This window comes from Maylandia zebra, linkage group LG13 (assembly GCF_041146795.1).
Source record: "Maylandia zebra isolate NMK-2024a linkage group LG13, Mzebra_GT3a, whole genome shotgun sequence".
In the NCBI taxonomy this organism is placed as follows: domain Eukaryota; kingdom Metazoa; phylum Chordata; class Actinopteri; order Cichliformes; family Cichlidae; genus Maylandia; species Maylandia zebra.
In genome coordinates, this window is record NC_135179.1 from 32,174,528 (window position 1) to 32,200,983 (window position 26,456).

Consider the following 26,456-nt stretch of genomic DNA (forward strand, 5'->3'; position numbering starts at 1 on the left):
AGCAAATGGCCTCGATCTTGGTTCCACTTGCCTCTTACCCGTAACTTCAGTGGAAATTTCAAATTCAGGATCTGACACAGACTGATTCATGTCCTACACAGTTCTTACAAGTTCATAGACATTTCTGTTCAATTAGAACCAAGTATTTGAGTTGATGATTGTAATTTTTATACAATGTTGTAATTTGTTTTTCAACAATTTTTTGATTAATGTTTTGTTTCCTTTACAATATTATACTTTAATGTATAATATTGTAAAGGAAACAAAACATTAATCAAAAAATTGCTCCCTTTTTTATTCGGGCTACTTAAATTTATTTTGGGCTACCAAAAACGGAAGAGTCCCTGCCCGAAGGGCTACCAGGGATTTTGAAATTTTGAGAGCCCTGAGATTTTTATTTTTTTTTTAATTACTTTTGTTTCAGCAACATTAAATTTAAAAACTGTACTTTTGAGTTAAAATATATATTTATAATTTTAATAAATGACAAATTAAAAAGGCATGAACATTTTTTTTGTATCGAAAAAATATCGAACCGTGATACCAAAGTATCGAACCGAACCGTGAATTTTGTGTATCGTTGCACCCCTACAAGGTACATATCAAACTGGGAATTCTGTGTAAAGGCATGTATCCAAAACTACAAAATCAAAAGTACTTGAGCATACCACAGAACATGTGGGTACATCTGACCAGCTGTTAATGTGAAATTAATGTGAAATGTCACTTAACAACTGATATTTTCAGGAGACAGTTTAGAAATACTTTTCGTCTATATACTTGACCTAATTATGAAATTGTAAGTGTGTGTGTGTGTGTGTGTGTGTGTGTGTGTGTGTGTGTGTGTGTGTGTGTGTGTGTGTGTGTGTGTGCGCGCTTAAAGGTCTTTGTGTATGTTTATAAAGGAGACCAGCCAAAAGCATGTAATTAGACAAGGCACTATTCTTGCCGAGCAGATGATAGGGGCATCCATCTATCAACTACAAAGCCCGTCTCACAGGCAGCATAGCAGAAGTTTACATACTGTACTCAAACACACATGCACATACATGCATAGATATGTTTGGATAAACCATACAAAGGAAACTGACTGAAGATAAGCCACACATCTGGACCTCCATCTGACTATTCACTGCCCAACTTAAAAAGAAAACCTTAGTTCCACATTCTAACCCTAAACTAAATAACTTTAATTAAATTCTGTCTATAAAGTCAAAAATTCTACTGCTTCTGTGTGTTTGTGTGTTTGTGTGTGTGCGTGTGTGTGTGTGTGTGTGTGTGTGTGTCAGCAGCAGGAGAAATGACTCAGAAAGAGTCCCTCTTTTTCTCCCCATGGGCCCTGAGGGTGTGTCACCTCCTCACTAAGCTTGTTAGACTAATTGGCAGTTTTGAGGTTGGTGAAAATGATTAATGAAAGGAAACTAAATGATGGCTGAAAGACATCTCCTGCAACAAGGACAACATACACCCTGTGTGGTCATCCACGTGGCTCACGACAATGCTAATATACTGAGTGAGATCTGTACACATTTCCTCCTCACATGATGGATATGATGCAGTTTCACTGATGACATACAGTTTGAAGTCGCTTTTTTGGGAATACTTCGTTACACTTTCTACATTGTTCAGCCGTGCAACAGCAAGCACTCTTTTGCTTTCACCCTCACAAACCGTCTGAAAAGCTCCAATGCAAGTTAGTAATGCAAGTCCCCCCTTATGGTCACCCCTTGTGGAAGGATTTAAAATTGTCTTTCACAACACTGGACAGCCACACCCCAAACTTAATTAAATGCAAGACTTACTTTTAGCTGCAATGAACGAGACTGTTATTTTAAAATCAACAGATTGTTCTGTGATCAAGCTCTGATCATCTGTACATATACTGATTACTTCTACACTCTTATTTTAGCCCTAACACTAAAAAAGTTAAAGTTGAAAGATGTATCGTTTTAGGTTAAGCACAAACTTTAGCAGCACTGAAATGCACTAAATCCAGGATATCCACAATACATTTATACTCCAACAACCACAGCCCAAAGAAGTGTGGACTCCCTTTCACCATATAATATCAGTCGAGTTACACCCATCTTCTATAAAGTGATTACCTCACAGATTACATCATTGCTGTCCTTTCTCCCCTGAAGCTGAATTATGTTAGTATTTTGAAACAACCCCACAGTTAATTTTCCAGTTTGGGTGAAGCTTTTTGCTTTCTTTTCTGACTAGCATAAATAGTTTTCATTTCCCCCACCCCTCACTGGCCTGGAGCAAAGGCTGCCATCTGTTCTGCAAATAGTTTTCTCTCTCGCTCTTTCTCTGAGGTCAGCTACATGAGAGCAGCGGTCTGTGACAAGAGTGACGGAATAAGTGATGGTAATTTACTCGTTAGCTGGGGACAGGAAATAGTCATGCTGATGTCCTCACCCTTTTGATCAAACCACGCTGGGCCTGGTGTTCAGAGAGCCCCTTCATATCCTCGCCGGGGTCTGTAAGAGTAGAAATTATTCGTTGTGTGTGCTGCTGTTTTCATGTTGTATGGTTTCAAGGTGAGAGGCAGAAACTGTGAGGCATAATGACTTTCTTTGTGTCTCTGCCTTGATGCAGGAACTACAAATTCCCAAGTGAAAAAAAAAATGCTGAGATTTTATGGGTAAGTGCTAGAGCCTGTTTAACCTTGTATGTGGCTGGGACAGATGTTCACTGAATTCAGAAGCAGGTAGCAGTGGAAAGATATGACATCGATATATGAGATATTGAATTCCACATTATCTGAGTCACTGCTGGCCCTCAAATTCAGATTAGCTCAGATAAGAGTGTCTGCTGAGAATCTATTGGCCTCTCTAATCCCTATCTTTCTGTTGGCCAACAATAACACTAAAGAATCCCTGTTATATTAACAATCCGAATAAGTTAGCGTAATGCACTAAATGCACTTTGGTTTGATGTAACACTAACAGAAAGCAATTCTAACCTACAGCTGTTTAGTGGGTGTTGATAGCCATGTTACCATGTGAACAAAGCCAGCTAGGGATCTCTGGGTACAAATGGTGGTTGTACCCTAATCGCTCAACATTGTGCTATACAGAATCCTGTCAGTACGAAAACACACAACCTTTTCTAGGAATCCCCTGCAGGTGTCTGTCTTAGAAGATACACTTGAGAAAATAAGGATTCAGTGCAGTCAGATCAAAGTGCTACCACAATAAGTTTAAGTCTGTGTCATAAGACATTGGGCCATTATACAAACCTAAAAGTCAGGTGTGTATTGCAAATCAGCTATCTAGGCAGATCGCTCACACGAACTTAATGTGTAATGTGACATGTTCGAAAGACAGCCTTCAAAAATTTCCTGACATGATTCTTCTGAAAATGTTACAAATTCACACGTAAAAACAGCCTTGCTCATCAGGTCAGGTCAGTCATTTCTGGTAACAAAGGGTTTCGTTTTTGCTGAAACTGAAATCCTGCAGGTTCACAAACATAAATGGTTGTTTGGTCTGAAACAGGATAAACACAACGTGCTAGCTAATACTGTCAGATTAGCTACATCTTTGCTTACACATAGACTTGTCAAAAACACAAAGTAATTCTACATGCATGTTTCAAGAGCACCATATAATGAACATTCAACACAGAAGGAACAGTCACTTTACTTTTTCAAGCAGATGCAAGATCAATATGCTTCTTGGGAAAAGGCAAAGATATTCATAAAGCTAAGGAACAATTCATTAGCTCTTGGCTGACTTGTACTTGTAGGCTGCCCTCTGCTAGGTACAATTACCAATATATTAATATCAAAGTTTAGAAAATAGGGATCAGAGAATATGCCAAATGGCACATGAAATATTCCATAAGTTAAAACAGCACTCTTTCTGTTAAAAGCTAAAGTTATCCCATATGACAACCGAACCTTATCAGGGGACCAGTTCCTCCTACCCAGGATAGAGTTACCAGTGCCAACCCGTGGATCTTAAGGGAGAGCACCTGATTGCAAGGTCTTAGCCCAATGGAGGAGACATAAGCTTGCTCTCCTATAGGCCCATCACATGCACGGGGGGCCGGAAGAGGCTTTGGTTGCAAAGCATTTCAAGAGGCAGTCAAAGGTGGAGGTCCTGGTGGTGCATGAGGTCGAGAGACACTGATCAGATACAGTCAGGCTCACCTCAATGCACAGTTTGGAGTCTGGTGGAGAGAGGCTGGACTGTTCCAATCTGGAGTTGCAGGGGGCATGGGTGGGTATTTTTGTATACCCCAGTTCGCTGAGTGTATGTTTGGGTTTTTTCCAGTGGATGAAGCTGCTAGAGCAGTTAGCTGCTACTGCGATTGAAAGCAGAAATGGGAATAAAAAAATGACAAATTGAAAGCCCTTCCATCAGTGGGAAGAAGAAATCACCTGTGTGAAAAGACCTGAAAACACTCCTCATTTCCATGACTGTGGACTTGCCCACTGCAGTGGTGCTTGTGAGATACTCCTCAATAAATATAGGAAGAGTGAATAGAGGGTAATGGCTAAAATAGTTATTTATACATTTTAAATAAAAAAAACATTTTATCTTGATCTTTGTAAATATCTAATATGTCTTAATTGAAATAAAACACCACTTATTTTTTCTTACAGTGAAGCCACAAGCGTTCTGTTAATGCATACTGATTGGGCCATTAAGTATTTATGAGAGGGAACACAACAGTTAATACCAAGATGCTGCTGCTACAAATTCTCTACTGCTACTTGCTTCATGCCTGAAATCAAAATGCAGTAAAGTGATGCTGTGACATTCCTAATAAAGTATTGTGTTGCAATCAGTCAATTAGAATTTATACTGCAATCAAGACCTACAATTCTTCTTAACTGTTTTCTCAACCCTTTCCATTAAAATAAAAACACAATGACAAATGAGGAAAATGTTCACCCCAAGATTTTGTTTTAACAGGGCCCCATTTATTCTGGACATCCGGACATGTTGCACTCTGTCTTAATAGGCAATACAAACATGACAACAGATACATTTCATTTTAACCTGCTATCAGCATACTTTAACACAAAGTCAAGTACCCACTATTTACCCTCATGTCTGGCTGCTATCTTCCAGAAAGTAAACTAAGCAGTTCTAAAATTTTGCAAAGCTATTTTCTGAATGAGGTAATCGTAACATGTTTACTTCAAGCAGACTTGACAAAGCACTATTCTGCCCTGCAATTCAATAATCTGCAGACATTTGTTTTCATCCAGAGAGGAAGACTAATCGGAATGTCTCCTGATAATTCCGCCTGAATCAGATGATTCCTGTGTAGCAGAATCACATGTTGTCAGCCACGAATGCCAAAGAGACAAAGAGAAACACTGCTCTGCAGCAGTAACTAAATACCCAACATTCGTGTTTGTCCAATTTCTGTCACTTATTGGAAGCAAGGAAGAACACAAGGAACTGACTGATAATTATTGGGGTTACATGGTTGTTTGGTGGCTTCTTTAATGTATAGCATAATTTTTTTTTAAATTGAACTTTCTTGACTCTTACAGTTGCCTCAGTTGGATGGTGGAAGGATTTTCCACTAAAAAATAAAATTGAAGAACAAATTTCTTAGATTATCTGACTAATAAGTCATGGCATCTTCCCTTCCATTAATAACATCAACAGTGTCCCTAAAGAACAGAGTCTCTCAGTAAGAACAACAAAACAAGGAATCGTAGCTTCAGATATTATAATATATAATAATAATATTTTTAGTAGTAACATTGTTAGATAGCAAGCAAGCTAAGGTTAGCCAGCTTCCTGCCTACTAAGAAGGGACGGGGATCCAAACCTGAACGGTCTTTTTTATGGCTAGTATTAGCTAACACTAGTGTGCCTGCTAACACTGATAAATTCCAAGCACAGGAAATTACAATCTTGAGTAGATAACATCAGATAATATAACAAAACTCTTAGGGAAGATGTGACATGTCTGGGTTTCTAACACTACCATATGTCTGAGTGGGGTTTGTCAGACAAATTTGCCAGCAGATAGGAACTATGATAGTAATTTATGTTAGTATCAGTGTTGATTTTAACTGACAGTTAACCAAAACAAAGCTAACGTTACACTAGCTTTGTAAAGTAATACGCAATGGGGTTAGCTGTAGTTAACCACATAAACGTATCCAGCTTTGGTAGCTTTGTTGCATCCAAGTCTGTTTTGTTGAGTATACAGTGCACACTCAGGTGTACCTACAATGATCACCCTGTTTTTGTAAGACACCTGGCATACAGTAGTTATAGTTTTGCCAGATTAAAATGCACAGCAGTCTTCCATATGTCATCATTGATTTAACCAATGCTAACTTGCTCAAGGTAGGTGAGCAAACACAAACATCAAAAACAGAATGCTGACTTTCATTCAGCAAACAGCCAAAAGTGGTAATAGTAACACTTTTCTAAGCATTCACAGAGCTTCTTTGTCATGTCAACATGAAATAACTCCATTTACATGACATAAATAGTCCTGCTCAGAATATGAAAGGAGAGGAGAAGCATCCAAATGAAAATTAAGCCATAATTTAAAAGAAAGGTGCGTAATACCTTCATACATTACAGGCTGTATTCAGCCACAGAGTAGTAAGCAGATCCAGAGGCGACACTTTAAATGTCACACGTATTACTGTGTGGTTGCTTTGGGGGTGGGAGGGCATTTGCATAATGTTTTCGCCCTGTCTGCCATATGAATGAGAATGTGAAGCTACGATCTAAAGAGCGACCCTCCTCTCTGAACCCAACCCTACTGGCCACAAATAAACTGTGGCTGTTGCACAAGGCATGCACAGCTATAAAAAATATTGATTCAGCTGGTGCAAACTATTTAAACCATGTATTTAATAAATGGGAATTGTATTCCACAGTTGCTCCAAATCTAAAAGAAGGAAATGTATGCCTCACAGCCTATCTCAGTATAGAAACGGAGAAAAAATACAGCAAAACAAATCACTACTTACCAACTACAATATCCTGCACAGGCAGAAAAACATTAAAGTTTGCTTTGAGGTGGGTATTATCAATCCAAAGATAAACTATTGCTTTGTCAATTGCATCATAACTTCAGCATGTGATTATGAGACCTCCTATGAACAGATTACAGAGACTGCATACCAAACCACCAGAGGAATGTCCCCTATTGGTCATTGTGCTGTGGGTTTGCAGTGTTTCCTGTGCCTGTATAAACAAAAGCAGTCTCTCCACCCACATGCTGCAACTCTTCAAGTCCAAGCTGATATAAGCTGTTAAGCCCAACGCAGACACATCACTGGCAAGCAAACAAATCGTATCCTTTTGATGGGAATAAAAGCAGTAAAAAAAATTGAAAGACTGGTACTAAAGAGACGGTAACATCAACATCCCTCATCTTGGCCATACCCCTTTACCACCATGCAGTGCAGGGCAGCGAGTCGCCTGCTTCTTCTGGGTACAGTGCGAGTGGCTGTCTGGGCCTATTAATACAGTATTTTTGCAGTATTTCTTTTATACAAAACAGAAAAGCTGCCAGCTCAATGAGATACTAGGAGAAGAAGACCAAGAGGTCCTTAAAACCATCAAGGACTACAGATTTTATGGATATAAGATTGTTGTTGTTGTTTTTAATATCAACATCACAGCACACTGAACAAATAGAAATAATAACACTGTGACAGTTCCAAATGATTAGAATATATTTTCTAGTGCCTTTAAAAGGGATCCTGAACTGCTCCCATATCCCCTTCTATTCAGTCTCAGTGAGGTGGTAATCACAGAAGCTTTTTTTTCTGAAAAGACCTCAACAACCTGCCTGAGATAGGGACTCAAACATTCTGGGAAAAACAAATTTAAGTCTCTCGTAGCAATTACCTTTTTAATCTTATTTTTTCATCTTTATCCATCTCATAATCAAGTTAGGACTGCAATGAGTCCTCTTAGTTTTATTCAAGCTAAAGTCAACCTTCAAATTTTCCTTATAGTTACTTGAAATTTTAACTAATAAAAAAGCAATAACATGATTTTTAAAAACTCATCATTAATGTTTTGGCTATCACCAAAAACGATACTTTTTTCCCTCAAAGTAACTGTATCAAAAGAGGGGATCCATCCAACCATTCTCTTCTGCTTATCCTTTTCAGGGTCACGGGAGTGTGATGTGCTATTGTCAGAAGGTGTGCTGTGCCTCCCAGCACAGCCTCAAGAGCATCATAGAGCTGTTTTTAACCCATTACAAGGACTGTTATCTGCTCCTTTGTGCAAGAAGGAATGTCCTGTCCTTACAAATTGACTTCTAACAGGCAACTGGTGTGAATCCAATCAGAAACAGACTTCATGAGGATGTCCTGCAGCCCTCTTGTAGGCCCTGTGCTCCCTGCCCGGGACGGTAGAGCAAGACTGGCATTGGACATGAAACACCAGAGTTGGCAGGTCCACCACCCTGTGCTTTTTACAGATGAGAGCAGGCTCACCCTGAGCACATGTGTAAGATATGAAAAGGTGTGGAGAAAGTTATGCTGCCTGCAGCATCATTCAGCATGACTGGTTTTGGTGGTGGGTCAGTGACGCTCTGGGGAGGCATCTCCACTGAGAGCAACAAAGACCTCTACAGGCTAGTCAACGGCACCCTGACTGCCATTACATATTAAGATAAAATCCTGGGACCCAGGGTCAAACCTTACGCTAGTGCAGTAGGTCCTGGTTTCCTCCTGGTGTATGAAAATGCCTTGTCTCATGTGGCATGAGAATGCAGGCAGTTCCTGGAGGATTAAGGAAGTGATGCCATGGTCTGGTCCCATGCTCATCTTACGTAAATCCAACGGAAGATGTTTTGGGTGTCTTTGAATTCAGCCCTCTGTAGGTTGATCATTTTCATCAGACAATTTGTGTTTGGTATCCTTTCACTCCTTTCACATTACTTAGTCTGTATCAGTATAGATATCCAGCATGATTGCTTCCCCATTAAGATCTGATCTGTTTTTTATGTTTGTAACAGTGTTTGGGCACAAACAGCCCAAACACTGTGGATGGGTCTGGTTCAGTCATTTTTATTAGCAAAGGGGAAGCAGATGGATTTGGGTAGATCCACATCCACAATCAACAAAGGTTAGCATCAGTCTCTCTGGCACAGGCAACCAGGACGTGTTGCATCCAACTTGGGTTTGTTTTGTGTGGCAGCTGTGAAGTTAAATGCAGAAGTTTTCCAACAAGAGTCCACAAAACAATACAGACAATACAAAGTTCTCTTTACAGCAACTCTCTTCTACATTTACACCAGCATTTTGTCTCATTATAGTTAATCTCTCTGTGCTGTCAAGCGTCATTTGTACAGAACCCTCCACAATGTTTAGGACAAAGATGTAATTCTTGTGGCTTTGACTTTCAGCTTTAATTCAAGGGGTTTTAAAATATTTTTGCATGAACTGTTTAAGAATTACACCAATTTTTTATAAACAATCGCCCATTTTCATTGGTTCAAAATTAACAGCACAACTGACTAAGGAGCAGTTTCATGACAAACAAAGCAGGAATAATATTAGTTGATTCAAAGTGTTGTATTTTATAGCTGTTTTATAGCTTTTTACTGTACTTTTTAATGCAATTTAAAATAAAAGACTCAAAGAGATGTTAGTGAGAGATGTCATCATGAGGCTGAAAAACCCAAATAGACCTATAAGAGAGAGTAAAAACTTTAGAAGTGGCCAAGTCAACAATCTAGTGCATTGTGGAAAAAATGAATAAATGCATTGATTAGCTCAGCAACACCAAAAGGCCTGAAAGAAGACACACAGAAGACAGAAGTGCATGACGAACAATTATTTCCCTGGTTATAAAAAAAAACAAAAAACTTTTAACCAAGTCAAGAAAGCTCATGAGGAGGCACGTGTACCGGAGTCTACGATCACGAGATGAGCAGAAATACAGAGGCTTACAACAAGGTGCAAACTACTGGTTACATCCGGAACTGAAAGGTCAGATTAGACTTCAACCGTAAAACATTTAAGAGCCGTCAGAGTTCTGTAAAAAAAAAAAAAAAAAAAAAAAGTAGAACAAAACCAGGCGACTAGTGTTCATCAATGGTGTCCGTGTGTTGTAGACTTGAGGCACTAGCTGCAAAGTCAATTTAACCCTTTCTCACATTGCGGTCACTACAGTGGACAGCTATTCAAAGGCAGTTTTCTTGTCTTTGTGTCAGTGTTGATGGTATACTTGCAGATAAACCACTACATATGTCACTCCATACTCTGCCATCCGCTGGTCGTTTAATGTTACTATAGATGTATGACGTGTTTCATTGTAATTATTGTTATTTAACCCTTTCATGCATGAATTATGATAACCTCAATCAGGATTTTTTCTTAAGTATTTTATTAATCTTTTCATGCCTAAAGATTAATAAAAATACTTAAGAAAAAAAATCCTGATTGCGGTTGTCATAAATTCTCATCTCAGCATGTCACGTAAGGCCATTTGTCACATGCTGCCTACGTCTCACCATTAAGCACAACTGCTCTTTAAACATCTGGACCACAGCAATGCTGGCTGCTGATAGAAGAACTTTCCCATTTTAGAGGCCTAAAGATAGTTTTAGGTTGGTTGGTATTAGGAAGTTTGTGGGGAAATTGTGGCATTAGTCACAAGTTCATCAGCCAGGAGAGTGTGGTTTGCCTCCCACTTGGACCTTTGTGTTATGCTCTTGGTTTTGCTTTTTCCCCACTTATTGATTAGTTTCTATTTATTTATATATTTTTTATTTTGCTTTAACTTGCTTTTTAGTTTTAGGCACTAACAAATAGTAGTAGGCACTTAAAGGTCAGGGTTAAGAAAAGGGTTAGGGACCACAGCCCCCCACAACAGTAGCATTGCACTTTGAAAAATGACGAGTTGTCAAAGCTTCATAGGTAATCCACTGCTGCCAAAAGACACGTTGTCTGTTTTGTCAAAAAGCAGAAGCTTTGACAGTATGTCTTAAAGGAAGCCAGAGGCAAACACAGGGAGAGCCGTTCAACGGGACCACATGGCGATGCTCTACAGAGAAAACAACCTTCTTTCCCAACTACAACTGATGGGCACAACACTGGAGAAAAGCTGTTTACTTCCTGAATAGCAAGTGAGTTACCCAAATAAGAAAACAGCCTGAACAATGTTTCTGAGCCAAGAGACACAGTCCATTTCAAATCTGTTTCTCTTTCACTCTGACTCATGTTCTCCCCAGTTGGACGGTACAATAATAACCTCCTCATGACTCTGCAGACAGCAATTTAAAAATGTAAAACATCCAGACACTACGACTCATTCACGAGACGCATGTTCTCCTTGGGAAAAGAATTAAACGAGAAGCCGGCAGATAAAAGATGGAGAGGATTGCAGAGGAAAAACAATGCATGGATGGATGGAAACAATAATGGGAGCTGCTGCAACTGACTGCTAGCGATATGGGAAAAAATACAAGGCACACTGTTAACTGGGAGATCTTCCTCGCTACCACCAAGTACTTGCTCATCAGGCAGTGGTTTCGATTTCTTTCCTGGCCACGTTCCTCGACCACACAATTGTTTATACCATAAAAGCACCAAATGAGGGAATATCTTTTAGAATAATGGTATTATTTTACACCAGAGCTCCATTTAATCAAAGAATCCATGTCAAGATACCCTGAAGCTTTTCTGGTGACTTTTTCTAACACTGCAAACGGGTATATTTTCATAACTCTGAGTATACGTAGGAAAAACACACTTTATATTGTCTTTGCTTTAAAATGTTGCCCATCTGTAGTTCATCTACACAATGCCCATCTACACAATTACAGAACATCAGTTTTTGCTTTGTTAAGTATCCCATTTTTGTGAAAGAAAATGATTTTAGAACTTCTGCAGGAGCCGAACCAGAAGAAGAATGAGAGACAGTTGCAACACAGCATCTAGTGCTCTTACGTAGCCTGGAGTAGCAGTTTTAATGTAAAGGTGCTGTTGTGCTGAAAGGTGTTCAGTGCAAACTTACGCATCGTGCACCGCTGTGATCCCTGAGATTTACTCCAGCCGTGACAGCACTGCCCTCCACAGACATTCACCCTGCAAACACCAAACAAGAAAAGGCAGATAAAACAACTAGAACCATAGAAAGCCAGTTAACGTACATGCTGGCACATAACTTGATGCTATCCCAGCATCACCTCTTTTTCTACATTCTTGCACCTAAACACGTGTGTAATTTGGCAGTCTGGTTTCGTCTTCAAATTTCTTCAGCGTAGGTTTTAAATAAAGAAATGGAACATATTAATGTTTATTTGAATTTTTAACACCTAAAAGTTTGATCTTCATGCACATGTTCCATCATAGTTAGGCAGACGTTTTCCAGACTTGAATGCTCACAGAGGGCTTGAGATGTGGTTTGGCCTCGTGACATTAAGTATGACTGGAAAGGCAAGATTTGTCTGTAAAACAGTGTTTATTGTGGTAAGTTTGTTACACTTAAAAAGCGAACTTGAATCTTAAAGAGATTCACACAGACTTGGTTAAGTTAAACTGTAGGAGCTGGATCAGCTAGAGTTTCCAACAAACATCATCAACAAAGAGAGTGGTTAGGTGATGAAGTTAGTCTTAACCTCTTGAGGAGTTTGAGACACATGGCAGAAGCTTGTAAGACACGGGTCTGTTCAAAACAGGATCAAACTGCACTGAGCCATATATATTTGACAGCTGTAATTTCATACACAGATGAATTACTATTCACCCTTTGAGGTGCAAGCCTTGACTGACGATAAGTAATCCTTACCCTAAAGCTATTAGGGTTTTAAAGAAAAATAAAAAAGACATTTTAGGAAAAAAACTGCAATAATTTCATAGAAAAAAACTCAAGTTTTTTGTGTTTTATAACGTTTTAAATGTACGTGTCATAACTAATGCTGACTTTAAACTTATAGGAACTCAGAGATAGACAGGAGATAGACACCATATCTCTGTTCTATCATCACAGACGATATGACATAGCAGGACAATAAGATTGCACAAGCTAACTGCCATAGTAACAAATTGAGTGCATTAATTAACAATGATGTTTTCACTACCTTAACTGCTACTTTCAGATATTTGGACCAGACTACAGTAATTCTATGAACAGAAGAAATGAGGCCAACAAATGGCACAACTCTGATCTCTTTACTGTGAAGGAACATTTCCAAAGTCAGTCAGTCTTCTAGGCTGTTTACATCCCTCTCTCTGCTAACTAACTGCATACATCATCTTGCTGTAACTGACGACTATCCTGCAACTAGGAAATAATTTGTACTTCCTGACCTCGCTTTCTGTCATTTGTGGAAAATGTATTTGAACCTGTTGACATCAATGCAACAATTTGTTGGGAGAGAGTGAGATAGTGTGTTTGCTCAGGGATGACGTGGCAGAAAGGGCCCAAAAAATATCTGCACTGAGGTCACTCCAGTCTATGAGTGTGCAGTGTCGATCTTTGTTTTTTTACTGAAAATCACGCAATTACGTCAATACCAATAAAACACCTGATGAGGTTTATTTGCTTGTTGTGTATTATGTGAAGGCGACATGTCTTTTTTTATTTTGCAAGTGTATTCATTAGTTTTCTCCTTTGCAATGGAGAGTCTTTTCCAGCTGACTGCGTTAGCAGTTCTGCGGGAATCCCAGAGGAGGCATGGAGGAGACGCTGGGATTTCAGAGCAAGAGCAGTTCCCGTGACAGTCATGGGGTAACTCTTCACTGATAACTCGTCTCTAGTATCCAGGGAAGAGATACCAGATGACATGGAGAGTGCAGCTTCAGTGCTGAAGGAAACTGTCAAGAAGGTGTTCGATATATCCTCTGGACAGAGAAAAGAGGATAAGAAGAGGTGGTAGTGGAATGAAGAAGTGTAGGAAAGTATCCAAATTAAATGATTAGGAAAAAAAGTGGGGAGATGAAGAAAGTAGACAAGAGAACTGGGAGGGTAGGTATATGCCAAAGAGAGAGTTTTAAAGACAGATGGAAAGATGAACATTTAAGGAATAGAGATAGTCAAGATAGATGAGTTAAATTACCCAGAGGTTAAAAGAGTGCAGGCAGGGTGGAGTGGGCCAAGACGAGTCTCAGCTGATTTTTGACATAAGGACAGCAGCAAAGGGGAACAGGAAGATTTACAAGATGGTAATGAGACCTGTTGTTATTAGAGGTGGGAATCACCATACATCCCACGATACGATATTATTGCAATTTTTAAAAATATTTTGCGATATTCAGATTCTGTACATAAAGGTAAACTTTATCAATATTCATTTTATCTAATATCAAAGTCTCACACTCAGTCTTTCTCTCATTTCAGTTTTATTGTTGACAAACTGAACGGTTTGTATTACAGTCTAGTCCAACTTAACTGAATGCAACCATCTGGCACAATTATAGCTATTCTGAACTATGCAATTTATGAAAACTATGCAGCCCCTTCAGCAACTGAAGAATTTGAAAGTAAATTAAAACAAAATATAATTTTACATTAAATAAAAAAGTTTTAAACTTAATTAAAATAAAACATGTCTTAAATTAAAATAAGTAAACTGTCATGTTTATTGCTGCCAAAAAACAAGTTAAACACATTTGGACAGTGTCAGGATTCTTGCTCAGAAAAAGGATCGACATGCTCTGAAGTCGGAGCACAAAAACCTTTGTTGTAACAAAATATCGATTTCTGCTGTCCCTGTATCGATACATTATTAGCAAACAAAATATCACGATGCTACACAGTATCGATTTTTTCCCCCACCCCTAGTTGTTATGTATGTTTTGGAGTTGGTGGCACTGACAAAACAACAGGAGGCCAAGCTGGAGGTGGTAGAGTTGAAGATGTTATGATTTCCTTTGTGAGTGAGTAGAAGCGACAGGATTAGATACAAGTACATCAGATGAACAGCTCAGGTTCAGCAAAGTTAAACAGGCAAGGTTAAGATGGTTTGGAATGAGGGGTATACTGGTTATACTGGACAAGAATTTTGAATATGGAAGTGCCAGGCAGGAGAAAAAAGGAAGATCTCAGAGGATGTAGTGGAGGAGGACATACAGAGGGCTGTGTGACAGAGGAGTCACGGGGATAGGATGAGATGGAGGTTTGTGATCTCTTATTCTTTTTTCACACTCTTTTCCCTCCTCTGGGGGAGACGTAGCCATCGAGGACAGCAGAGGGTTTTTAAGTTCAGCTGAAAAGTCCCGACCCATTCACACATACTGCCAGTGCTGTTTTGCCTTGCATCACATTGTCAGTGATTGCAGACTAATGTGTGTGAAAACTATAACCACTCTTTGCAGTAATTGACCCCAGAGAATGGGGGAGGGGTTTTCATGCGCTCTTAAGAAGCTCCAACATATGAGTCAGCTCTGAAAGAGCTCTGCTTAAGCATTAGTCTATTCTTCCCCATAATTTAGTCAAAAACAGTTTTCAAATCTATCAACACACACTCATGTATAGCACAGGAACAAGGCGTTCACCAGGAAAAGCATGCTGTAAATTATAACTGCAGGAACAGAAACACACTTACAGACTTATTTTGTAACCAAATCAGGTTATGGAGACACTTCGTACTTTGACACACACTTGCAGCCTTGTGTATTCTGGTAAAAATTCAGACTCTTTTCCTTTTGGTAGGGGTGACAGAAATTCACAGCTGAATTTTATTCACTGATTACACATCCCAACATTTTGCCAGGCCACAGAGTGAGCAGCTGAAGCCAGGCGGCGAGACCACACACAGACTGGTGGATTTGTGTTCCCGTACTGGTCGCTTTCCCTCTTTTCATTCTAACCAAAGATTCCTGAGGACACAACTAAACTACTCGACATGTTTAAGCCAACAAACAAACAGATTGAAATCAGCTCCTTCAGCCACTGGTCTGCAGTTTTAATGACTCACGCTTGGCTGGAAACACGCAAGCTTAACGTTGTAGTTTACTCTGCATGTATTTGTGCAACGTTTTGTTGTTTAATTCACAAATCTGCTTTTCAAACTGTGGTTTGACTTTACTGATTACCTGAAGTTCAGTTCACACACCAAGCTGCTGGAATGCACGCAGAATGTGGTTTTGGCAGTGTCCTGTTAAAAGTCCTTCCCTGAAAGAGACACTGTACAGATGGCAGCACCTGTCCTAATGACCCCCAAACCATCAATACCACCATAGAAGATGGATATTTTACACTGATAGCAACTTCCAGTTACCACTAATTTTCTGCCTGTTGTCTAAAGATCCTCCAGTGCTGATTTTCATTCTTGTCCTTTGCACATAAAGATTTCTTCAGTTTCTCTAAAAGACATGAAATCCCTAAATGCTTTTCAGTTTTATGTTGTTTGCACTTACAATCTTTCACAGAGTGGTGATCAGAGATGGGCAGTAACGCGTTACTTGTAAAGCGTTACCGCGTTACTGTAATCCAATTACTTTTTTCAAGCAACGAGTAAAGTAAGGGATTACTATTGCAAAAACGGTAATTAGATTACCGTTACTTTCCCGTAGGAACGCTGCCTTACTGCGTTACTAAAACCGTGATTTTTTTGCGAGAATGTCTCACGACAGTGACGTAAGCGAGTGCGACGTTTGTGACAACAGCTGTGTGCAGATCAACAATGGATCACATATCGAGTGCGGGAGAGAGTATGAGCGTGCAGCGTTTAAAGCGTGGAAGTACTGACCTTACTTTGAGTTTGGTTCCATAAAAAGTGACAAAAACATTAGCGTCCATCGTGCGTGGGAAGAAAACTTCTTTTTACAGCGAAAAAAAACCCTAAACTTCCAAACAAGCACCGAGTGCGCAACGACGTGATGGGAAACTCACAGAGAAACTCGCGGATTCTTCCACTGACCGCTGCACACCTGCACCAGGGTAAACCTCCGCCTACCTACTCCTGCTTTACAGGTGAAAATAGAGCAACAGGACCGCTGAGTCTTTGATTTTATTTATTTTCTGCTGTGTTTTACTTGCATCTATTTGAAAGACTGAGTGTAAACACACACAAAAATATATTTTATGTGCTGGAATGTGCAGAAAATAGGTTTAAACGTTAAACAAATTTCTTCCAGTCAGTGAATGTTGCATATAATTAAATTTTTGCTTGATGCATAAAGTTAAAAGGTTAAAACTGATAAAACAAGTTAAAAAAAGAGACTTTTCCATTTGATTACATTTTGTATGATGGATTATGCAGAAAAAGTAGAATTGGGCTGAAAGATCTATCGCTTTATCACCTCTTCAGGTTGTAAATCCTGTTTTTAAAAAGTAACTAAGTAATTAATTACTTTTGAAAATAAGTAATCAGTAAAGTAACAGGATTATTTTTGGGGGCGGTAATCAGTAATTAGTTACTGATTACTTTTTTCAAGTAACTTGACCAACACTGGTGGTGATACCCTTGCAAACTGTTTTCTGAAAGACTGGATGAATTATCTTTTTACAGCCTGTAAAAACCTGCTGCTGGAAGGCTACTGCAGGGGCCCAGGCTTGAATTTGCCCTGGGCTTCCCGTGTGTTGTTTCCCTTGCACTCCCTCCCTGCTTTCCCGTCTGTTCTACTGTCCTGTCCAAAATAAAGCCATGTTTAGTGCAACCTGTTGCTAGCTTCAACGTCAAAAGAGGGACATTTGTTTCTTTCACCACTGTGGATCCTGTCACTCTCACCAAGTGACAGCCGGGACAGACTCCAACCCCCTGCTACCCTGTACTGGATGGATGTTCTTACAGGTTAATTTGTCACTCATTTTGTGTGTTGTAGTAAAAAATGTTAAGATTTGGTACTACACTCTAGAGATCAATTTCATTTCAATTCAAATCAGTTCAATGTTATTTATATAACAGCAAATCACAATAACAGTGGCCTCAAAGTGCTTTCTAAGGTCAAGACCCTACAATATCCTGGTACTCGGTGAATAACAAGAACACTGTCCTTTGGAAAATAAGATACAGACCACATCCAGGTCCCATTTAGATGGCACTACTTAAAAATCCCCACACAGAAATGGGCAGGGTCTACATAAATGTATGAACATTTTGTTGTTCATGCTAAATCAGCCCCAGGAGTCAAGCATTAAAAGGCCATCAGTCATGGTACAGACTAATTAGACCCAGTCCACAAAGACCCACAGTTTTATCCGGACAAAGAATGACAACAATATGAGGTATTATGAGAAGCACATCCAAGGGCACAACTCCCCTTGCTCACTAGCAAAGTCCAATCAGAACAGATGTTGGCAGACATGAATACAGCACGGAAAGTGAGCGCTCAGGTTTCACTGACAGTAATCTTAGAAGCACCTGGGTATAAAATCAAGAATGGATGATGAGAACGCTCCAACATGGAGAAGAAGCCTGGAAGCCAGAATCACGAGATTCTGATGAGACTCAAAATGAGAGACGGGTCCTGAATGAATAAGAGGCACAACAAGTTGTACAAAAAGGCAGACCCAACTAGAACTGAAACTGAGCAACACTGGAAGAATATCTGTGAGAAAGGAATTACACACGACCAACACAAAGTGCTTGGTGGACCTAGGAGCAGACCACAGCAACCTCCCAGAACAAGAAGTGGTCAACATCACAATAGCAGACATCCGACAAAGAGACTCCAGATCAACACCAGGGCACAGCTCAGAAGGGCAATGGGAGTAATTGCAGTGTGTCAAAGCACCAGTAATTGGTTGATAGAGCAATACAGCAGAACTTTAACACCTGATTTGAATTGGCTCCAAGAAACCCTACGACTCAACGCCCTGCTCGTGGATCCTGGAGAGCTTGTGTTAAAAACATTCATCAGGTGTTCAGTGGAACTGTGGAAAACAACACTGATTCCAAGGCACACAAGTCACCATCAAGCTTGGAATATACACACTTGATGGTGACTTGATGGCCCACTGCTGTTCTGCATAGAACTAAGCCAGCTCATCACTAAGAGTGGATACAGAGGTAGGCATCATGTAGTGGCCATCAGCCACCTCCTGTACCTATAGGTACCTGTATAGGTATCCCCTTAGAAGGACTGTTTACTAGAGAGCCACCAAGTGTATTTCTTTTAACCAAATCCAATTTCCAATTTTTTGCTGACTGTGTGAATAGTGATTTTTGTAGATTCTGAGTTTTTCTCTAAGAACTCTAATTGACGGCATATACAAACAAAAAACAACTTTTCATTAATATGAAATATAATTGTCATTAAAAAAATATTCAACTTTACATTTTATTTCTCCTAAACAGCAGTAGGTCACAGGATCTTCCCTCACTAATAAAAAACTGAAAATCTATTTCTCTGGTACTGGGAGGAGCTACAAATAGTTACCTGTGAAGGTGACTGTACATCCACTATGAGCTCATATAGTTAACCTTACAAAACAATACCAGGAACAACAGATTTATATCACAAAACAAATGTCCATTACTTACATCAGGACCTTTTCTCTTTTTCACTGGTCTCCAAAAATTTCTGAATAACTGCTTTGATTTTTTGCTCATAATAAGACTGCTAGCTTGTGGCTTCTGGCCTTCATGGTTAGCAGATCTCAAACCCACTGAAACCTCATGGAGGCTGTAGCAGGTCACCTATGAATGTACAAGTTGTGAAAAGCACTTTGAATGTTCATATAGAGTAGAAAAGCGCTTTATAAGAACGAGTTCATTTACCGTTTTCAAATAGTAATTAAGAAATTGCCTCTATGTCTCTACCACCATCAAAACATCACATGAAGGAAAAGACTTGTAAGAGAAACTTGGAGTGTCAATACTAAGATACAGCAAATGGACTGGTTCTCATACAGTATTGGGCTTTTCTAGTCTACCTGAGCACTCACTTTACTACATGCCTTAGTCACACATTCACTTCTTTCTATGCTTAAATGCTTTCTATCTAACATTTACACTCCAGTGGATGTATCAGAAAGCAACGGATATTTGGCCTGCAGAGCAGCCTGAGATCAAACCACCAACCTGCTCTACCTCCTCAGCTACAGCCACCCCAAGTAGCATTGAATCTGCTCTTGCAGCACATGCTCAACGCCATACAAACATGTATGTTCATTGTACCTTTAGTTGTGTCAGTTTTATACTGAAAAACAATTACTACAAAATTGCTTTGTGATTCTGTTGGAATACTGCATCATTAGTGCAGGCAGGCCGAGAAGTCGAACTCAGCCACAATCTCAGATCTCTATGCGAGTCCACATTCAGTGTTTGCTCAGCTGATACCCTTCTACAACTGGTAAATCTCATAGTGCATGCTATTTAGGCAGCTTTAGCCTGGCCATAGTTGCTTTGAATGTGCAAGCCACTTTCCAACCCCCTCTTCCATTTCCTGCTGGTTCAGACATAATCAGTGTCATCACTGTTGTAAGTGGTGCCTGCTCTGTTCTGTGCTAATGCTCTTCTCCTTGGATGCAATCCAGATATTCAGCTGTAATAGCAGGCAAGTCAATGAAGAGTGCCATACCACCAAATACAAATTACTGTGGATAAATACTGTCCTACAACTTACCTGAAATTCATTTAAACTAATCGTGACCTATTAAACAGTTAATACAAATGAGTAGGTCTAGTGTAGCTAAGACAACTCTTGTTCTTATTTAGTATTGTTATTCAATAACAACCTTTACAACCTTGATTAAAGAGTCACAAAGAAATTATATGAGGTCGCTGCCAATAAGAATGATGAGAAAGTGCAACTTGTCTGCTGTTGCGGGTAAAGCAAACTAACAGGACCAGGGTCAGTCAACTTCACCCTGAAGAGGAGAGGCATGACTGGAAGAAACACACCTGTGTGGATATTCCAAGAGGATACTAAGCCTTTGCAACAACGCAGGCCTACACTTAGAGTAACAAAGTGCAGCACGGATTCAGTCACATTCTAACTCTGGAAATAGTCTCAGTTACTGTTATCTGTCTGAAGAGTCGTGTGTTAGCCAGCTAATTTTATTGGGCAATCATCACTGGCCTACTTGGTCCATTAGGCGGGTTAGACGATGTTTGACCTGCGCATTAAGAGAGCAACCAAACTCAAATACACACTGTCAGCTCCTGATAGCGTCAAACAAAAGTCAGCACCTGATGATTGCGGTGTGCTCCTGTGCGCAGGAGAGAGCCGCTTCATGCACAATTGCACAATAAAGTTATGCATACCACTCAGATAGCGCTGTAATATAACCTATAGGTGTCTCGATTTTCTGCTTTTCTAAACTATTTGCTTTAACATAAAAGTTTACAAAAAGTCATGAAATCCATTCCCCGCTAGCAAACCCTGTTTCCCTCTTGACACGGTGCCAGTCTCTTACCCGGACAGCTTCAGGAGCTGCTTCTGGCTCTGTTCCTGCCGGACTGCCGGCTGCTGCGGGGCTGACGCCGCTTGCTTCCCCATCCTGCGGCTCCGGACCTGGCCGCCAAAGTTGGCTGTGAGCTCCACATTATACGTGTGCGGTTGCCCCGACAGGCCGTGAAGACTCGAGATGGAGCTGACTCGCACCCCGCCGTTGGCTCCGGCCGTCCCGGGCCCCGGCCCGGGCTGCAGTACGTACAGCCTCCTGAAGCCGCTCTGGCTCTGCTGCCGCTCCGGTGACACACAAAGCGTGAAGAGAAACATCCCAAAGGAAAGGAAAAACCCCAAATATATCCGAGCCATATCCACACACAATGAAGAAGTAAAGATAAAAGTTTGCAAGGGGGGAAAAGGGTCCAGATTCTGTTCTGTAAAAAAAACCTCCTCACTTCTTACGAGTAAGAAAAACGTGTGTATTCCTCAACATATTCTTGTAGATACGGAATTCCAACCATCAGAATGAGCTAACTTAGCCCTGACAAATTAAAGAGAAATTGTAACGTTGCAGTGTTCCTCGGCTGTAGACGAGCCCGTCGCCCTCCTCTGTCTGCCTGTAGCGCCGAGGCTGTGCGGGCTGCAGCGGGTTTCTCTCAGCCTGTTTGACTTGAGCCAGGAGAGCCCGAGAACTCCAAAAAGTTCCTCCGTTGGAGGTGAACGGTGTCAGCAGCGCGAGCAGCCTGCCTCCAGACGTGACGTCAGGAGGGGGGGAGTCTACACGCCAACCCCGAGAACGTTTGCTTCGAGTTTCTCGGGCCCAAGTTTGTCAGGGGACTCAAACCGAAGCCCCCACCCACACAGACTCACTGACTGACCCACCTCAACACCCACACACATTCTCCAGTTAGGCCTCTCTAAGAACATAATGACTTCCAGTTTAAATGACTAAACTCTAAAATAAATAAGCAGACTGTGTTCAACAAATATTACACATGTTAACTGAGTCATCTCTCAGCAGGTGGCACTGATGGAGACCAGATTAGTAATTATTAAAATATTTTTATATCTTTCAGTGTTTCTCACTTGATTAGCTCCATGACCAAGTCGTAAAAAATGTAGTCTGGATAAATCTGGATTTGGAAATCCCCTCTTTGTGCTGTCCATGATCAAATAAGCTGTTACTTTCACACTGTGTTCCCCCCCAACAACACACACACACTGTGTAGGTTAAAGAATAATATATAGAACATATAATAACATATACAATAATTATTATATCTAACATTACTAGTTTTTCTCTCTCTACACTAAATGATACACATGTTGTATTGGTTGACCAGTCTAAATATTAATTATCATTTAATTAATATTGATACTATATATACAGCAGACTAGGTCCTAGTGTACTTGGAGATGTAAACTGCAATTTTGTGGTGCAGTCCCACAACAAATTGTATTTGGTTTACTTCACTTGTATACTGGCTTATGTAAAAGCAGTGTCTGTAAAACATATGCAGCTGATGTGCAGACTAACACTCACCTCACTAATGGTTAAAAAACAAAAAACAACACTTTCATTACTAACATAAACCAAATCAAATCTCCTGTGGAGGCACATTCCAAACTTTGGTGTTTGATGCGTGATTTTTAACTGTGAATCATTAGTTGATTCCCTAACGTGAACCTCAGACATCAAACCTTTGAGACTCATAATGGACTGCTGGACTGAGGAAAATATTTCCAAGAAGAACTCACAGGAAAACAGCACAAAGGATATCTTCTTGTTTCTTTGTTCCTGTGCAGCTTTTAATGCGGGGATAAAATACATGGAAAATGTGATCCACGTGATAGCCTGGTTCTAGAACCAGAGCTTTTTTTGTTGTTGGAAAGCAGATTCCTAAAGACGAATATTGAGGCTACAACCAAGCTTAGCCCTGGCTGTCGGGAACCTCTGTGTACTGGTCTGTTCCCATCTTAGAAATATAAGCAATCCTCACAATTTTTGTACATTTATTCAAGCTTAATGCTTCTTCACATCCTGCAACAACAATTTTGGCAATAAAAAATACTGTTGTCTGGCTGTAAAGTTTAATTCTGAATTTGTTAATGTAGACTTGAATATGTCATGTCAGTCATAGTTACTGTGTATTGCTATTTATGACACATAAAAGAAACTTTTTTGTTACAGGTCATGAAAAATATAGTCAAGTCAACATTGTCAGCCACCAGTAGGTGGCCTCTCTTTCTGTTGCCCCACCCAGTGTTGTGTCCAGTGTCGTTTCCACATTTTCAGTGTCTTCTCTTTTTACTTCAGGTGGTCTTTTAGAACAAGGCTCTGTACACACTACACATCTGTAGCCAAAAGCTTCCCTTGCTTCTCCATTGTTCAAATCTTTTTGTTCTTGTAAATTTCCACCAGGAGCATCACAAAAAAACATTATCCATCTAACGTTTTAGCCTTGAAAGGCTAAAACTAGTTGTAGCCTTTCAAGAGCCTAGTCTTCAAATCATTTGACTAAAAACACGATTTATGACACACTTTTTTTTATGTGAGAGGGTGTCTGACTGTTTATGGTCTTTTTGTCTATGGGAGGCATTATTGTCAAATCTACTCATTTCCATGCAAATATATCCATCCATCCAACCATCCATGCAAATATAAAACATTAAATGCATGTCAATTCCTGACTGGTTGAAGACTTTAATAATTTTCCCAGTATCTGCTTTCTTAGGTAACGTCCTAAAGTGTACCTAAGCCTTGTATGGTGTGTGACTTGTTCTATACTTTGCATCTGTAAAAGCTGTGTGACATCACCTGCAGACATTAGCTTCATGAAAAAATGTAGAAAGACTCAGACAGTTGCACCAGACCTAACAAAACACATGTGCTCTGCTGTGGATCAAGGTAATGGACACGTTCCATAAAGAGAAAAGTGAACATCAGCAGACACACATCTGGTTTGGAGAAATTCCATGCACATAGCTGTCTGACAGGTGTAATGCTGTAAATTCAGATATATTCCAAATGTTGTTATCAACTCCTTCTATGCACATGTAGTAGATCATATCTGGATTCAGTCCACCTACTGTGATCTTTGAGTCAGAAAGTATGTGTGTGTTTGAACAAAAAAAAGACTTGCTTATCGAGCAGTCTCTTTTTATACTAACAGCTGCATTAGTCAGCTTATATTTAACCTGGCATAATTTGTATTCATTCTGTCAAGATAAATATTGTCCTTAACAATGTTGTGGGGATGATCTCTTTTCCACAGAATGCTGGATGAAAGTGACAGCATTTATTTCTCCCAGTTTGTCTCCATGATGGCATTTCTGTCTGACTGTTACAATAAATGATCCCAACCATAACATATGATGCAGAAACAACTGAGCATCACGTTGGGGCAGAAAAGCATCCCCCAAATGAAAATGCATTTTGTCTGTCACAACAGTAATAATATACACTGGTCAAAAAATGAAAGGGAAACGTTGTAATTGTGTAAACTTCTGTGATATTAAACTGGTCCGTTAAGTAGCAGAGGCGTTGTTAATCGGTTTTGTGACCATGCTAGCTTGTTTTTAGCACTCTAGTGCCAGAACTCACTAACATGCTTACTGGATAATAACATGTTGTTCAGAAAGACCTGACACATATAATTGGACAAGTTTTCTATATTCCTGCTACAATAAAAATCTCTGTGCTGTCTTTAAGCTGGCCTTTTAAGATAAGATAAGATAAGATAAGATAAGATAAGATAAGATAAGATAAGATAAGATAAGATAAGATAAGATAAGATAAGATAAGATAAGATAAGATAGAACTTTATTAATCCCTCGGGTGGGTTCCTCTGGGAAATTCGGTTTCCAAAAAAGCACAGCAACGACCGAAGTTACAGTTACAGAATGTTATATATATATATATATATATATATACACACACACACACATATAAATACAGAGACAAATATAAATAAAATATACGAAGGGGACAAATAGAATAAATAGGAATAAAAAATAAAAATGAATTGCACATTTCAAGTATTGAGGTCTATTGCACCGTTGACTATTTACAAAGGTATTGCACAGTGAGGTGAAGAGGCACTACAGCTTAGTTGTTCCCCCCTCCTTTGTCCTCCTGTTTCCCCTCCCTCTCCCCTCCAGAGAGGAGTTAAACAGTCTGATGGCGTGTGGGACAAAGGAGTTTTTAAGTCTGTTAGTTCTTGTCTTGGGGAGAAGCAACCTGTCACTGAACAGACTCTTCTGGTTGTTAATGGCCGTGTGCAGAGGATGCCCAGCATTGTTCATAATGTCCAGCAGTTTTTTTAGTGTCCTTTTCTCTGCCACTGTCACCAGAGTGTCCAGCTTCATGCCAACCACAGAGCTAGCCTTCCTGATTTTCCAGCCACTGCAAGGATTTCTTGTTGACAGCCAGTGCGACGCACTGAGGCTTCCGCCCCAAACTCAGCACTCTGAGGCTATGAAAGGATTTCAGACAGTAAATGAACTGAGGGGCTGCACCAAGGCCCGATATACTTTGGTAGATTCCAGGAATTAAAATATTTAACCCAAAGCTAGAAGAATATATTCCCCTTGAAGGCACAAGGGGGAATTAATTTATTTCATGTGCACAAATCCCCACAACCACTCCCTTAAGTGCACCATTTTCCACCACATCACGCCAGTGGACACACAAAGTTGTGGGTGTAACATGATTTCATTATTAACTGATTCCACAAAAATTATAGCAAGGCTGATTTCTTTCATCTATTGCTACATTTGATTGCAGACGTCTTCTGCTTGCTTTGGTGGCATGAGAAAGTTTCACACATTTTACCAAAAGATTTTCCACAACACTGAAAGGTGATACTCAACAGAACCCAGAAACACATGTTTGAGAAAGAGGGTGGAGGCCATACTGTAGAAGTTGTTTGCCGAAACCAGTGGAAAAGGTTTGAGTGATGAGTTCTAGCCATGATTTCATGATAATCATAGATGATGGTGATGCAGTGTTTTCAGATCTTTTTCATCCAAATACTGTTTTCTTAGTTCCTTCTCGCAAGGATGTGACAGAAAGATCTGAGGAAGGGATGCAAGGACAACCATTCAACTTCATCCAGATGTCTGTTGAGTGGAGGTGGGGAGGTCATTTTTGATTATTATCACCATGGAAACACATGCAGTAACAGGTTCATTTTAACTTATCTCT

At 39.9% G+C, this 26,456-nt stretch overlaps 1 protein-coding gene across 6 annotated transcripts in view; it reads right to left on the reverse strand.

Annotated features, from left to right (window-relative positions):
* Positions 1-21,982, reverse strand: part of ltbp1 (latent transforming growth factor beta binding protein 1) — a 132,054-nt gene extending 110,072 nt beyond the window's left edge. For 3 of the 6 annotated variants that reach the window (XM_012915745.5, XM_023154858.3, XM_023154857.3), the window contains exons 1-2: positions 21,276-21,981; positions 11,985-12,055 (exon numbers count right to left, since the gene is read on the reverse strand). In XM_012915745.5, coding sequence (XP_012771199.1) covers positions 11,985-12,055; positions 21,276-21,619 — 415 coding nt within the window. In that variant the 5' untranslated portion in view covers positions 21,620-21,981. Of the gene's footprint in view, positions 1-11,984; positions 12,056-21,275 lie in introns of all 6 variants that reach the window. The other 3 variants (XM_012915748.5, XM_012915747.5, XM_012915746.5) reach the window with 2 other exon arrangements.
* Positions 21,983-26,456: the final 4,474 nt, after the last annotated feature.